General features: G+C 44.3%; 1 protein-coding gene across 2 annotated transcripts in view; it reads left to right on the top strand.

Moving 5' to 3' along the window:
* The window catches only part of mpped2a (metallophosphoesterase domain containing 2a), a 73,550-nt gene that overhangs the window by 25,861 nt on the left and 31,687 nt on the right, over nt 1-16,002 (top strand). For both annotated transcript variants that reach the window (XM_027281568.1, XM_027281569.1), the window contains exon 4: nt 9,240-9,465. In XM_027281568.1, the coding sequence (XP_027137369.1) occupies nt 9,240-9,465 (226 nt within the window). The remainder of the gene's footprint in view (nt 1-9,239; nt 9,466-16,002) is intronic.

Here is a 16,002-nt window from a genome sequence, read left to right as displayed (position 1 = left end):
TTTAATCTAATAAATTTAAGAAAAAGTCGTAAGTGGAGATTAAATCTGTAACTTCACCAGAAAAGTCGAAACATCACGAGAACGTGGAGATTAAAGGTTCATTCAGACCGGCTCCACGTCTCGTGTGTTTGGTGTTGTTAGCTAAGACTAAGGCTGCAAAACTCTGGGATTTTAAAGATGGAAACTTTCCATGGGAATTAACAGGAATTTATGGAATAAACTGGGAATAAAATTGAAGGTTGGCCCTTTTAACGGAACTTTATATAGGGAAATATATTTTTGCATATTTTTCATGCACTCAATCACATGCACAAGCACACTGCTTACTGCGGGCTGTTGAGGCCACGCCCCCTACCTGCACAGGTGATTTCTGTACCTGGACCACACTTTAAAGCCCATCTTATGTTTGGATATGATACTGTTTGATTAAATTAGCCCCAATTTAAGTTACTTCCCATACTTTTCATAATTCCCAGGAGTTTCCAATTTTGAATATTTCCAAAATCCCCCAGCTTAACTTCCCATGGAAAGTTTTCCCCCTTTGCAGCCCTAAAACTACCTCCCATAGTTTGAGGTTTTAAACCAATTAAACTCATGTCTCTATTTTGCAGCGTAAATTTAAGCCAGACTTCATGAAGTAAAACAACAGGTTTAGTATATTTTCTCAGTTCAGGCTGACTGGAGGTTTGACCGGTCGGATTGGCGGCTTCCAAAAGTTTAATCTGGCTCCACTTCTCCGCCGCGGGTCGCTGCTTTCTTTTGACGGACACTCAAACATCCAAACGCCTTTCCCTCCTCAGATATTGATCAGATTTAAAGATCATTACCATCACAAAAGCTTCAAATATCCACATTTTTTCAGAGTTTAGAAACGTTCTGTCTTTCTTCCTGTCGTTTGGGGGGCAGACGGCTGCACGCTGAGAAAAATGTACGTCGAAGCTTTTCACGCGTCGTGTGATCTTTACGTAGGAACAGGCTCTATACAGAAAAACACAAGTGCACACGACAAGTTTCCTCCAAGGTCGCTTTTTATTTTATTTTATTCGTCCTCGGTGATGAAGGCGAAGAGTCTGAGAGAGACTGAGTCAGACGTGGGGGAGGTCGTGATGAAAGTCACATTTTGAAGCAGTTTATTTCAATAATTTGATGTTTTTCTGGTTGGAGATGAGACTGCGATGCACAGACTCCAAACCTGCAGGGACGCGACGTAATGTTTTCTTTTTTTTTTTTATGTTGTAGCTTGAAAGTTGTGAAGTTACCTATTTTCTGTTGTTATCGTCGCTTTCGTTTGAGTGGTTGACCCTCGGTCAGACTTGGAAAACGCTTTATCCTGTGAGTAACAGCCGCTGGGTTTCCAGGTAAAAGTCGCTTTTTTTTTATGTTTCAGACATTAAAGGTTGTTAAGGGAGGATCAGAGAATTGTTACATTTCTACTGTGACTTATAAAGCTGGAACTGTTTCCCACTTTGATAAGAACCAGTGATTTTCTTTTTAAATAAAATACGGTAACTCCTTACTTGACGTTTCCTGAAAACAAATTGTGAATGTCTGTCTGAAGTTTGTTATGGCAGAACAGAGAAGAGCTTCCCATACATACATGTATAAATATGCTACGTATTCCTTCTGTTTTTTTTTTTTTTTTTTACAACCAGGTTTGCACGGAGTGTTTTATTTTGAAAATCCACCGCTTCTCTATGCTGTTTCTGTGTCTGGCTGTGTCCATCAACACTAGACAGCTACATCAAGAGTGTGTGCGTGTGTGTGTGTGTGTGTGTGTGTGTGTGTGTGTGTGTGTGTGTATGTGTGTGTGTGAAAAGAGCGATATCGGACCATGATGTGGAATCGATGCAGAGCAAAGTGGGGAATGTCTGTTGTTCCTGTTGGAGGTTGAGAGCTGTACAGCTGCTCATCAGACGTAAATATTACAGACACTTAAATCAGAAAAAGAGAAAAAATGAGATTTTTTTTAATCTAATAAATTTTCTAATAAATTTGAGAAAAAAGTCGTAACGTGGAGATTAAATCTGTAACTTCACCAGAAAAGTCGAAACATCATGAGAACGTGGAGATTAAAGGTTCATTCAGACCGGCTCCACGTCTCTGTGTTTGGTGTTGTTAGGTAAGACTAAGGCTGCAAAAATCTGGGAATTTTCAAAGATGGAAACTTTCCATGGGAATTAACAGGAATTTATGGGAATAAACTGGGAATAAAATTGAAGGTTGGCCCTTTTTAACGGGAACTTTATATAGGGAGATATATTTTTGCATAATTTTTCATGCACTCAATCACATGCACACAGCACACTGCTTACTGCAGGGCTGTTGAGGCCACGCCCCCTACCTGCACAGGTGATTTCTGTACCTGGACCACACTTTAAAGCCCATACTTATGTTTGGATATGATACTGTTTGATTAAATTAGCCACAATTTACAGTTAATTCCCATACATTTTCATAATTCCCATGGAGTTTCCAATTTTGAATATTTCCAAAATCCCCCAGATTAACTTCCCATGGAATGTTTTCGGCCTTTGCAGCCCTAAAACTACCTCCACATAGTTTATGAGGTTTTAAACCAAATTAAACATCATGTCTCTATTTTGCAGCGTAAACTTAAGCCAGACTTCATGAAGTAAACAAACGGGTAGCGTATCAGAGTTTAGATAGATAGTTTCTCAGTTTCAGGCTGACTGTGGAGGTTTGACCGGTCGGATTGGCGGCTTCCAAAAGTTGAATCTGGCTCAACTTCTCCGCCGCGGGTCGCTGCTTTCTTTTGACGGACACTCAAACATCAAAACGCACTTTCCCTCCTCAAACATTGATCAGATTTAAAGATCATTACCATCACAAAAGCTTCAAATATCCACATTTTTTCAGAAGTTTAGAAACGTTCTAGTCTTTCATTCCTGTCATTTCGGGGGGCAGACGGCTGCACGCTGAGAAAAATGTACGTCGAGGCTTTTACAGCGTCGTGTGATCTTTACGTAGAGAACAGGCTCTAATACAGAAAACACAAGTGCACACGACAAGTTTCCTCCAAGGTCGCTTTTTATTTTATTTTATTCGTCCTCGGTGATGAAGGCGAAGAGTCTGAGAGAGGAAGAGACTGAGTCAGACGTGGAGGAGGTCGTGATGAAAGTCACATTTCGAAGGCATGTTATTTCAATAATTTGATGTTTTTCTGGTTGGAGGATGAGGACTGCGATGCACAGACTCCAAACCTGCAGGGACGCGACAGTAATGTCTTTTTTTTTATGATTGTAGCTTGAAAGTTGTGAAGTTACATATTTTCTGTTGTTATCGGCGCTGGATTTCGTTTGAGTGGTTGACCTCCGGTCAGACTTGGAAAACGCTTTATTTCCTGTGAGTAACAGCCGCTGGATTTCCAGGTAAAAGTCGCTTTTTTTTTATGTTTCAGACATTAAAGGTTGGTTAAGGGAGGATACAGAGAGTTGTTACATTTCTACTGTGACTTATAAAGCTGGAACTGTTTCCCACTTTGATAAGAACCAGTGATTTTCTTTTTAAATAAACATACGGTAATCTTCATTTGACAAGAGAAGCAGCTTCCCATACATACATGTATAAATATGCTACGTACTTCATTCTGTTTTTTTGGGGGTTTTTTTACAACCAGCTGTTTGCACGGAGGTGTTTTTATTTTGAAAAACCACCAGCTTCTCTATGCTGTTTCTGTGTCTGGCTTCCTGTCAGCTCGAGGTGCCCTGTGTTAAATCGAGGCGGGCTGCTCGCGGCGTCCGTCACAAAATAGAACAGCCGCGTTGAACTCAACCTGAACCGGACCGCGCCGGAGCCGGTTTGAAACATTGACTAAGAAGTTTAAGATGCTGAACTGCTGCTCTGTACTCCGCTGACACCTTAATAGTTTGTAAATGCTTATTTATATTTATTATTGAGGGTTTATTACATTTTACATATTTAATCGGGTGATTCACGTAAATGTTTCTGGGTTTATTATTATGTGTGTAAATATGAGACGACACTAAAATGCTATCATCTCATTAGTCACTTGACTATTGGAATATGTACATAAGGAATAAGAAAGTTTGTGCCAGTCGTCGGAGTTGGTTGGTTGGATTTTAAATATTGATTTGGTCGAGTGGATTTTTGTTCAGTGTTTAATAAACGCTCTGATTTCTTCAGTTCGCCTCCCGGCTGCTACGGCCATAAAAATCCAAAGTGAGTCTAAACTTTCGGTCTGGACGAGGTTTGTTATTGTAGATTTAAAAGCTTCTGTAAAGCGAGCGTTGTGTTCCTCCCTCCGTCTCGGCCTCCTTCGTCTGCTCCTCTCAGACTCTGGAGGAGGAGGCAGCGTTTTTTGTCCGGGGCCATCGACCGATGTTTGGCCCGTTGAAGGAAAACATCGGAGATCGATGCAGAGGAACGAGCTTCCCCTGACCCAGCCTGTCTGATGGTGGAGTCCAGCTCTGATCTGCTGCCTTAAGCTTCTCCCAGAGGCCTCGGTGTATCCTCAGTGTGTGTGTGTAATGTGTCTGTGTGTGTGTGTTCAGTTTTGTTCATTTAAACAGCATTTGCATTTTTTTTTCAAAGAGTAAAACATGAAATAAAAATCACAAATATCACAATCCAGTCAACTCCTCACCACAGCTGCGGCTCAGGTGGTAAAACGGGTCGGTTAGTAATTGGAGGTTCGATTCCCGGCTCCTCCAGTCCACGATATTGAACCACAAATTGCTCCTGAAGGTTGTGCTGTCTGCGTGCGAGTCTGTGTGTGTGTGTGTGTGTGTGAGACAAGTGTTGTAAGGTAGACCAGAATTTACCATCATTACATACTGCACCAAAATCATGTACAGTGACGTCTCGGTAGTGGTTACATTACATTCAGAGTACGAGATGAAGAGCCAGAGACAGGGAAGATAAAAATAATCTAAAGAAATCAAATGCAATAAATAAAATATAACACAATAAAATATGAATAATCATAATAAGTTATCTCATGACGCTTTCCATACAGAGTAGGTCCAGACCGTACACTTTCTAATATTATTTACAGACCCAACAGTTCCCACCAGGAGCAAACACTTGGCGACACCTTGAGCAGAATCCGGCTCATGGTCGGCGTCCGTCTGCCACAACTGGCTCTGGTCCGCTCTGAGTGTCCTCTATACACACTCATATACACTACACACTATATAAAGCAGTGTGTGAGAGTAAAGTTGTATACAACATAAAGTATGGTTGATGGTTGGCGGTGTTTCTGCAGACAGAGATCATGATGATTCATGAACGCCTTGAGACGAGAGCTAAAAACAATCATCGATAAATTAGAAGTTGTTTTGATTGATTTGTTTTGTGACAATAAATACAAATATTTTTTGACTGTTGATTAGGGGTGTGCCAAAATATGGATACTAAGATATATCGTGATATTTCATCTTGCGGGACGTTATCGATACGCTGGCGCCAAATTTTGATATTTAAACAATAAACATACAGCCACTATGAACAGATTCTCACAAAAACCTGCTACACCGTCGAATTGCTTTGGGTAGTGACCGAAAGAATGAGATCGCGAATACAAAATGAGCTTCCTTCGCAGGGTGGCTGGGCTCTCCCTTAGAGATAGAGAAGCTCGGCCATCTACGAGGAGCTCAGAGTAGAACCGCTGCTCCTCCTCATCGAGAGGAACCAGTTAAAGTGGCTCGGGCATCTCGTGAGGATGCCTCCTGGACGTCTCCCTGGTGAGATGTTCCGGGCACGTTCCTCCGGGAGGCGGCCCCGGGGAAGACCCAGGACACGCTGGAGGGACTGGCCTTGGAACGCCTTGGGGTCCCCCTGGGAGAGCTGGATGAAGTGGCCAGGGAGACGGAAGTCTGGGCTTCCCCGCTGAAGCTGCTGCCCCCGCGACCCGATTTAAAAACGGATAAAGCGGGAGAAGACGAGACGAGACAATGATGAACATTGATAAAGAGTTCGCAATCTGCAAGAACTGTCGAACGTGCATAGCCACCTGCTCCGTCATCATCCTGATCTTCAGTGCAGTGAATACATTTTGAATTTCTTCAGTGACACAGATATCGTGATGTATCGTGGATAAAATTTCTTACAATATATCGATTATCGCAGAATCGCTGTATCATGAAATTATCGTTTGCAAAATATCGTGACCACATCGTATCGCGAGGTACCTGCTGATTAAAATTAAAGTTAATGACGTCACCTCAGCTTTTTTTTTTCCACCGTTTTATGGATTAATGAAGAAAACTGATTTATCAATCGAATTATTCGTCAGTCACACATCCAGTACGTGCAGAGTTCTCATGTTTCTCGCCGCCGGATAAACGTACATTCAACCGTCACTCCACCGATTTACCGCAGGAAATATTCAGCTCTCACACTCTTCTGTGTGCTGAGCAGGTAAAGTCAGAGCTTTATCCCCTGTACACAGCTGCCCGCTGTGGCGGGAAACAACCAGCGCGGTGAAGGTTTGAGGTCATAACACCTGAAAAACACTCAAACGCTCCACAGAGCCGAGGAGAGCTGATCCGGGAAGGCTTGTTTTACAGAAAAATAGTGCGTGTTCGCAACCTCGGCACTAATTGTGTTTCCTCGAGGATTAATATGAGGAAATTTAATTTTGTTTAGATATTCATTAGTCGTGTAGAATATGATTTCATGATTTGTGTGTGTGGAGATGTTTTCTTGAATCTTCCTTCCAGAGGTCTGACGGCGCTCGTCTCACATCGTTCTCTCTCCTCTCTTTCTTTTTTGATTTCCTTCTTCTGTCTTTCATACCTTCTTGTTTGCAGGGGGGGGAAGAATAAAAAATAAATCTAGGTGTATCACTCCACCAACCCTCTGTAAGATGTATCATGGCGGCAATAAAAAGCAGTAGAAATTCCCAGTAGAGTAATGGAGATGGAGTTGTTTGATGGTAATTATGTTTTTTTCCCCGCCCGGTGGCGGAGAGGATGATTCGCTTTGGGGTAGAGTGTGTGTGTGTGTGTGTGTGTGTGTGTGTGTGTGTGTGTGTGTAAATGGATGTGTGATCCAGTTAGAGTGCTAGGGGACTGAGAGACGGCGCTCTCATATAAGGTTAGACTGGAATTTATGATCCTGAGACGCGACAAGAGCTAATTTAGAGTAGCGGGAATGAAACCTATAGACCGGGGAACCATGATTCTTTCATTTTCAGCATTAGAGAACACACACTCTCGCCCTCTCACACTCCCACACACACACACACACACATTTTTTATTTATCTGCATTGAGCCGGCGTATCCCGACTGAATTTATATTCTATTCTATTAGTTTTATTTCAGTCCTGAACTTCGCCGCAGAATCGAGCGGGCGCGCTTACATCTTTTTCTTTCACTTACTGTCACGAGTCAAAAGCATTTTTTATTCCACAAATAAGTTTTATTGGATTCTTTATTCAACATTTTATTCGATTTGCTCTCTTGGCCTGCTTCATGACCTTCTGCCGTGACTGGACAGAGAGATACAGAGCAGAGAAACAACAACAAAAGGGGGGAATCTGCTGATGTTGGTGAGCTGGGTACGGTCCTGTCAGGGCTGTGGGTGCATGTAAGCATCTCACCTGTAAACCTGTCGTGTACGTGAAGGATTTAGGTGCATTGAGGTTGCCACTTGGACAAAAGAAGCAATTTGATTGGGAATTGTGGCAATTTTCACCACTTTCGATAGATTATTTGAAAAAATAATGAGAATATTGATCAATAATGAGTTGCAGCCCTCTGTAAACCTACACCTCGTCTAAGGAAGGAAGGAAGGCTGTGGAGAAAATCAACACGAACCCGACAGAAACAGCATCCAGGAGAGGAAAAGGAGAAATATAGAGACAGAACGGAAAGGTGATGAAGGCCAGAGCCTTTCGTTGAGTGCTCAATCGGCCGGAATAAAGTAGTAAGTCAGTTTCCTGATGGCGAAGGGGGAACCGGGACAAATCACCCCGACAGAGGGGATCGAAAAGGGCACGGCACAAGTTGAAAGATGAGGGGATGAGAATCGTAATAGATGTTCTTCTTCTATTTAGTTCAGGTTCATGCTTTTTCTTTTTCCGCCCGGCGTCTGCAGAGATGGACGGTGGTCTGCTGGGGTCAAGCAGAGCCGTCAGCTGTGGTGTATTTTTCCCCTCCACTTATCTCCAGTTTTCTTTTCCAGGCCTGATCCGTGCTCAGGGTTAGGTATACAGGGAGCTACTGAGGGAGCGTGCGCTCCATGTACAAAATATTAAGACAACCTGCTGTTTCTGTATAAATACACCGGCCGGGTAGAAAGTACAAGCCCTTGGTGGTTTTTACAGAAGACGGCTCTGCCTTGAAGGAGAGCAGAGCTGCGTGATGTGGACAAAATCTGCCGTGTGTGAAGATTTCGTTCGGCGTTAAGACGTGTTTGCAGTGCTGTAAAATAACACTGACAACATGCAGTGGAGTTTGTACAAATATAGATTCAGAAGAACTTTTATCAAGCATCAAATTCTTCGAAACATTTAAGTTTTATTTTTGCTGAATCACGGCCGGGTTCAGTCTAAAGAAAAGATTGAAACGTTTCTCTCAGGATGAATGAACCTGATTAATTTCACACAACACATTATGCAGACGCAGGATATTAAAACCTTTGGGCAAAAAGATCTGGGTGAACAAATCAAGTCTGATAATTTATGCATCGAGCATCAACCTCTTGAATTTTGGCCTCGTCGGGGCTATCTTTAGATCGCAGCTGCAGGAAGACGCGGCCGATTGGCCGGTGCCTCCAGAGATTTGTGTAACTTTGATGCTGCAGATGTCGTCCGATTTATAGACCTCCGTTTCAGTGGAAGAACTTTGAGTTGACTGAGGAGTTTAACGGCGAAACTCCACCAGCCGTGACGCCTTTTTGTCTGAGAGAGTGTCTCGGATGCTCAGATTTGTTCAGGTGTTTTATTTTGAAAATCTAGACCAGATTCTCTGCCGTTTCCTGTGCAGATTGACGCTCACGGCGTGCGTCAAACTTAGAACAGAGAGACCGCGGCGCTTCTGGTGGCGTTTGAAACATTGACATACACTGGACGGGGTGAATCCGTGCTGGGTGGAGGCCTCAATGGTAGACGGACAGCAGCAGACTAACTCTTGCAAAAATAAAAATTCTGAGGAGAAATTTTGTCAACTTCTTGCTCAGAAATCATTTTACTGAGCATCCTAATCGCCTACCTGCAGCTCACCCTCCTCTCCCTGGTTGCTCTCGTCTCTTCCAGGTGGCCTCCCGTACGAGTTCAAGGTGGTGATCGCCGGGAACCACGAGCTGACCTTCGATAAGGACTTTATGGCCGAGCTGGTCAAGCAGGATTACTACCGATTCCCGTCGGTCTCCAAACTCAAACCGGAGGACTTTGACAATGTGCAGACGCTCCTCACAAACTGTGTGTACCTGCAGGACTCGGACGTCACCATAAAGGGATTCCGGATATACGGAGCGCCATGGTAAGAGCACCCGACCGCTTTCTATCCTTTTACGCTCATCACTTTGTGTCTTTCATTACCGCTGAGTCACGTTTCTGTCTCGTTGTGTTGTGGATCCCTGAGGTAAAGGTGTGCCACCCCCCCACTCTCTCTCTCTGTCAGTACCTGGCTGTTTTCCAGCTTCCCCTCCCTGTAGCAGTAACTCTGTACTCTGCTATACACTCTCAGCGAGGGGCCTCTCTTCCATGCAGGGTGCTATTCCCAGCTCGCACATTCCTTTATGAGCTCAGGACCTTCGCCTGCTCCCCAGGCTTACGTTACACCTGTGTTTTGACACGGGGTTAAGTGATACGCGTGTTACCGGGACACTCTGTCAATAGGCTCTCAGGTGTGGAAAGAAAGCAGCGGAGGGAAGGAGGGAGGGTGTGTTTGTTCGAGGAACGGTGTAAGCAGCGTGTATTCGACAAACAGAGGCGGGCGGGAGTTAATGTGAGACGTCGCTGCTGCATTCGGAGATGTTCAAGTTCTCATGCAGAAACAGTTCACGTGTCATTTTATAACAGATTTCTGCACCTTGAAGAAAGAAATAATAGTTCTCCGGCTGTATTTAGAAGAACTGTTTGGTCCAAAATGATCTGCAGGCGTGTGATTGTTTGTTTGTTTTATGAACAAAACTAGTTTCTGGTGTTTTTACGCTTTATCTCACAAAACTGGGATGAAAATGTGACTGAGTTAAGAAGGTTAAAGGCCAACTCACACCGGACGCGGAACGGAAGCGGAACGGCACCGCCGCGGTCACCGTAGCAAATAGAATCCAGTCTAGTCAATGAGAGCACTCACACCGGGCGCGGATCAGACGCGGATCAGAAGCGTCCCAGAAGCGGCTCTCCGCGCCACGGCGCGAGCTTTCCGCAGGATTTCTATTTCTTCCGCGAGCCGCGGCTGAACCTCGTAAATTTCAACAGAGCACTGCGCACCAGACAGGAAACCGGGCCTTGAATCAACATAATAAACTTCCGCCCCCCTTCAAAATAAAACACAATACACAGTTCATGTAGCTTTTTACAACTTCACATCAACGTGACGTCATGACCGGTGGCACCAGGTGATCAAAGATCGATCAAAGGGTCTCAACGAGAGACTAATTGTTGAAGTGGAACAACACACAATCATTTATGACACAACAGATGCTTTTTATAATCTCCTCCACGTCGGAGAAGCAAAGTCAGCTGTTTGTTGTTGTTGTTTTTTTTATACACAGTTTATCGCGGGGTCTCGGGTATGTCCAGGATTCTCGCGTGATCTCGTGATCTCGCGTGAATACGGCCGGCTCGCTCCGCTGCCGTTCCGCTTCCGTTCCGCTTCCGTTCCGCGTTCGGTGTGAGTCCCGTGTAAGGGTGTTTTAAAGGCGGGAACTTCAGCTCGCAGGCAGGTAAAACTTAAAACACACAGACTTAAAGGTCTTTATATTATTATTTATAGAGATCCAACATTTCCCACCATGAGCAAGCAAGGAAAAACTTCAGAAACCTCGAGCAGAACCCGGCAATCAGAGTTCGTTAAAATCAACGTTTAGTTGGAGTTTGCCAAAACAGAGTCCGTAATGTTCTCTGGACCCGTGCCGGATCTGACCAGCGACTGGATGTCGAGGTGGCGTCCACTAAACGTTGTGGGCTTACGTCTCTCGTGTCTTGTTAGTCGACCCAGAGCTGCAGTCCTGCATGCTTCTCTGAGCTTCCATCACATGAAACCTGGAGTTCATCCAGCTATCGCCATCACTGTTACACAGCAAGCCGGGCTGGAAGAGTTACTTCTATCCACGGTCCGATAAAAAGAAAGCTCTGTAGGTCAGTGCGACCCGCTGTCGTCTTACGCTCTGACCTCGGCTCGCCTGCTGTGTGTTTTGTCGTGTGACGGTCGAGGCTGGCACTTCCTCCCTCGGCTCTCTCGGCACGAGCGGGTTCTCACAAGTCGGCTCCAAGACCTAAAATAACTATTTAGGTCACACCTTCATCCTTTGGCGGCTATAATTAGCAGGTTTGCAGCCCGGGCTTCAGAAGTGGCGGCCCCAACATTCCTCAGACATCACAGCAGCAGCAGCAGGAAGAAGAGATTACCCTCTCTTTTCCCCTCCATCCGTCCTCTTTCCCATCCTTCTGTTTGAAAGAGGAAGGATGCTGCCCCCCTCTCCCTGGTGGGTGTTTAGTGTGAGGGCTGGTAAGTGTCTGTTGTGACAGCTGGGGGTCTCGTGAGAGGCGGAGTGGACAGCTTGACGCTCCAACCCCCCTCCTCTACCCGCGACCAACCCCTCCTCGGCTTCCTCACCTCCTTCACACCCATATGCCACCGTGGCCCCGAGGTCTGGCCCTGCTTGTCCAGTGTGAGGTCTCACTTAGCCCTGCAGTGACCCCTCACTTCATCAACAGCTCACCAGCTCACCGCCTGGGTGGCCCGAGCTCCTCTGAGTCCTCAGCGGTCTGCTGCTGCTGCTGCTGCTGCTGCTGCAGGCCGGGACGCGACGGCATCACTCAGGAAATGTAGCGTGTAACTACCACCTGATAAACGCTGCTGCTGCTGCTGCTGCAGCGATCGCCTTCTGCTGCCGCTTAGAAACCAATGAAATGTTCACACATCTGCCAAAACATAAATATAAAACATGCGTACAACTTACATTTGTATATTGCTGTATTCACACTGACAGTTTAAAGAAAAGACGCCTGAGGCGGCTGAATGACGCCTGGATGCTCAAACTAGCCACCTGTAACCACACCCACCTGTCAGTCAAAGCGTCCCCGCTCTTAATCCTGCATAACTTTAAGCCTTAATATAATGTGAACAGGTGAGTTGTATATAAATTCACCCTCAGTACAGTTGTCATGAACGGGGAAATTAGCTACAGAGACCAAAACTGTTTTTTGTACCAGGCTGTAAACATGTTTATTTCTGCTGTGAAACATGGGGACTTATGGAGACTGACTCACTTCTGGAGCCAGCCTCAAGTGGACGTTAGAGGAACTGCAGTTTAAGAAGTGTCCAGCGTTCCACACTGAACTTTTTAGTGTAAGAACCGCGACAGCGCTCAAGAATATTATTAGTTTTAGAGTCTTTGACTTGTTCTCCATGCTGCTTTGACCTTTCTCATAGAAAATTGGGTAGTTTTGGTTGTGATGTGTTTAGGAAAATACCAGCCCAGTAGTCATTTGTGGGCTGTTTTTTATTACCTCAAAGTTTATTACCTCAACTCCATCCAGCTCAAACACAAAAATGTCGAATGCAGAAATGAAAATGTCATCAAAAGACCAAAAACTTCTGCTTCTGTCCTGAAGCTTTTTTGAATGCATCAGCACGTTAGATGGAAAAGCAGCATGTCCGGACACGACGACACAAACCACAGCTACAACTTTTAATATTCTGCAGTCGTGTTTCATGATAAGTTATTTGTGTTTCTGCAAAAAACACATTAACTGCTAGATCAATTAGTGAGATTTCAACCACAAGAAGAGGCAGGAATGAAGTTTACACAATAATAATTGCACATAATGACACCGCAGGTTTTCATCTGTACGAGATGGAAAGAAACTTTCTGCTCCGATTGACTGATTAGAAGCATTACGTGCCTTCTTTCTGTCGCAGCTCTCTCTGTTGCCGTTATATATTTTCTTTCTTTTACATCAATCCGTCATTTAAATGTCTGCTCTAAAGGTCTTATGGATAAAAATGACATTCAGCCGCAGCGCTGTTCAAACAGAATCTGTTTTATAATTAACTGCAGCAGGTTGTCGGTTCCGCATGTGGCCGAGTTCATTCGGTACAACATGTTAAAAGTTCTTCCGGACGCGTTCACGTCCGCTTGATCCCCTCGTGTGCTTTCACATCATATCGGTGAAGATCAGCGCTTTCCCACGCTGAGGGGAAACCTGTTCTCGACTCGACTCTTTGGGGATCGAGGTGGATTTGAACGAGGCCGAGCTCTCGCTCGCTCACACGGCTCCTTTTTGGTTACTTAAATATGTCTACACAGAGATTGTGCCAACAAGTTGCCTCAGTTAATTAATCTCACTAAAGTATCTGATAAAACCAGTAATCTAAAAAAGAAAGTTCAGTGTTGGACAGGGAGGGGGGATTGCCCCGGAAATCTGAGCGCTCCTCGAGCTTGCTCAGATATGAGATTTATTTCGAAACAGAAGACTTGAGGACGATGATCAGTATCAGATTTCCCCCAAATCGCATTGAATTTATGACAGAAACAGGCTATGAATTAGTTTTTCTTACCGTCACGACTCCTTCCCAAACAAAACTCTTGTATGTAGTCCATAATTTGAACTATCTCCACTTCCATTTGAATTAAGACTCGTGGTTAAACCACAAAAAATTCAGCCACTGAAACATGAATCTATGAACCATGGACAGCGTGTCCGTGACGTCACCCACGAAGCTCAAAATCTTTGGCTCATCGAAAAATTGGCAAAGCTGGATTGTTCAAACAAACCACCTGTAACCACACCCACCTGTCAATCAAAGCGTCCACGCTCTTAATCCTGCATAACTTTAAGCCTTAATATAATGTGAACAGGTGAGTTGTATATAAATTCACCCTCAGTACAGTTGTCATGAACGGGGAAATTAGCTACAGAGACCAAAACTGTTTTTTGTACCAGGCTGTAAACATGTTTATTTCTGCTGTGAAGTTGGACATTTGGACATGGGGACTTATGGAGACTGACTCACTTCTGGAGCCAGCCTCAGGTGGACGTTAGAGGAACTGCAGTTTTTGGTTGCTCCTTGAGCTAAATGTCTGAAATAAAAGAGTTTTATTATCAGATTAAATAGGTGATTCAAGTTTTTAGGGATTATTTTTATGATTCTTTTATTGATTGTCTTTGAAATCACAACTCTCACTCTGAAATTTTATTGATTGTCTTTGAAATCACAACTCTCACTCTGAAACCAGCAAATATTTTATCTCGAAACATGACGGAAATAATTGAATAATTACGAGAACAGTCGCAGTTTTTCTTTCTTATGACTTCACGACCTGAAGGACAAAGTCTCAGTGTTCATCCCGGGTCTTTAAGTCTTTATTTAAAAAAACATTTTAATACCTCCTGATACGGAGCTCCAAACATTCAGAGCCGAACTCTGCTCTCACTCTGTTCACTCCTTCTCAAGAGTGAAAGCAGCGTACCATGAAAGACACACAACACACACTGTTTAATGACAGATGCTTAACAGACCGAATACCTCAACCTCCTCCACACACACACACACACACACACACACACACACACACACAGTGGAAAGATGAGCAGGCTTCTGCACCCTGTCAATCAAAGCTCTTTCTTGGATGAAGGTCACTCGGCGGAGCCGGACACTTTCTGATTTTATTCACATGATTTAACTGTTTCTGCTCCAGGCAACAACATTTTTTAAAAGTAAAACTCTCTGAACTTTAATCCCCCGTGTTTTAATGTATTTTATTAATCTTATTTTTTTTAATCTTCTGCTTTTAATCTTCTGCTTTTAATTCAGGATATGAATTTCTGTTTTTTTTTTTTGCCCTTTGGAAATGGTAAAAAGTCGAGTGCTGTTCCCGTTTCATCAGCAGCAGCAGCTTTTAGATTCGACACTTCAAACACTCGAGATCTTCGTTAGATCGAGACTGATCAACAGAAAACTGATCTGTGAACATCGATCGAGTCATTTATCATGTGGGAAACATGTGGGTGACGCCACGGATACGCTGTCCAACTCAAAAGACGACAAAGGCCTTAATTAACTCTTAATAAGACGGATAAGATCCTTGGTGCTTCCTTCCATCGAGGTAACGAGTCGCCGTCCTCCTGTTTGTTTTCGTGCAGCCTGCCCTTTCCGACCCTTTGTCTCGTAACGGTCTGCAAACCCTCCCTCTTTCGTGGAGCGACAGAGGGAAGTTCAATAAAACCGGATCATGCGCCGCAGCCACTAAGCTACATTAACTTTCTCCTCGTTTTGGACCCTCGCTCTCTTTCTCCGTTCTCCTCAAAGGTCAGCGCTGTCAGGACGGCTTGCCACACACGGTCATCGATGCGAATTTGTGAGTCGGCGTTCCCGAAGTCAAACTCCCGTCTGTTTCGACTCCGCTGATCTCGATTTGAAATGAATCGTTTTGGTTTTAAAAAGCCTGTTTATGCACACGGAGGTGGAAATGATCACTTAGTGATTTTCCACCTAAACATTCCCGACCACTTTTCCTCATTTCCAAATAGTTTGTTTCCCGTCATTGTAAACTGAATCCTTCAGACTAAATAAGCCGTCCTGAAGCTCTGGGAAACCTCTGATGCGTTTTAGTTCTGATTAATTCGAATAAATCTCAAGAGTAATCACAGATTCGAGCGTAAACTCAGCTCAGACTCCGGTAAGAAGGCGTCTGGGCGCAGATATGTGAGGAATCTGCTGGATTTACCGCCTCGGATAAGCTCCGCTGACGGATTCAGACCAGACAAAGGAGGGAGGTCTCTCTCTCTCTCTTAACCTGCTTTGTGATTCTGGACTTGACCACAACTTAACTCCCTGGTCGAA

This window comes from Larimichthys crocea, chromosome VIII, assembly GCF_000972845.2.
Source record: "Larimichthys crocea isolate SSNF chromosome VIII, L_crocea_2.0, whole genome shotgun sequence".
In the NCBI taxonomy this organism is placed as follows: Eukaryota; Metazoa; Chordata; class Actinopteri; family Sciaenidae; genus Larimichthys; species Larimichthys crocea.
This window is presented reverse-complemented; position numbering and strand designations above follow the sequence as displayed.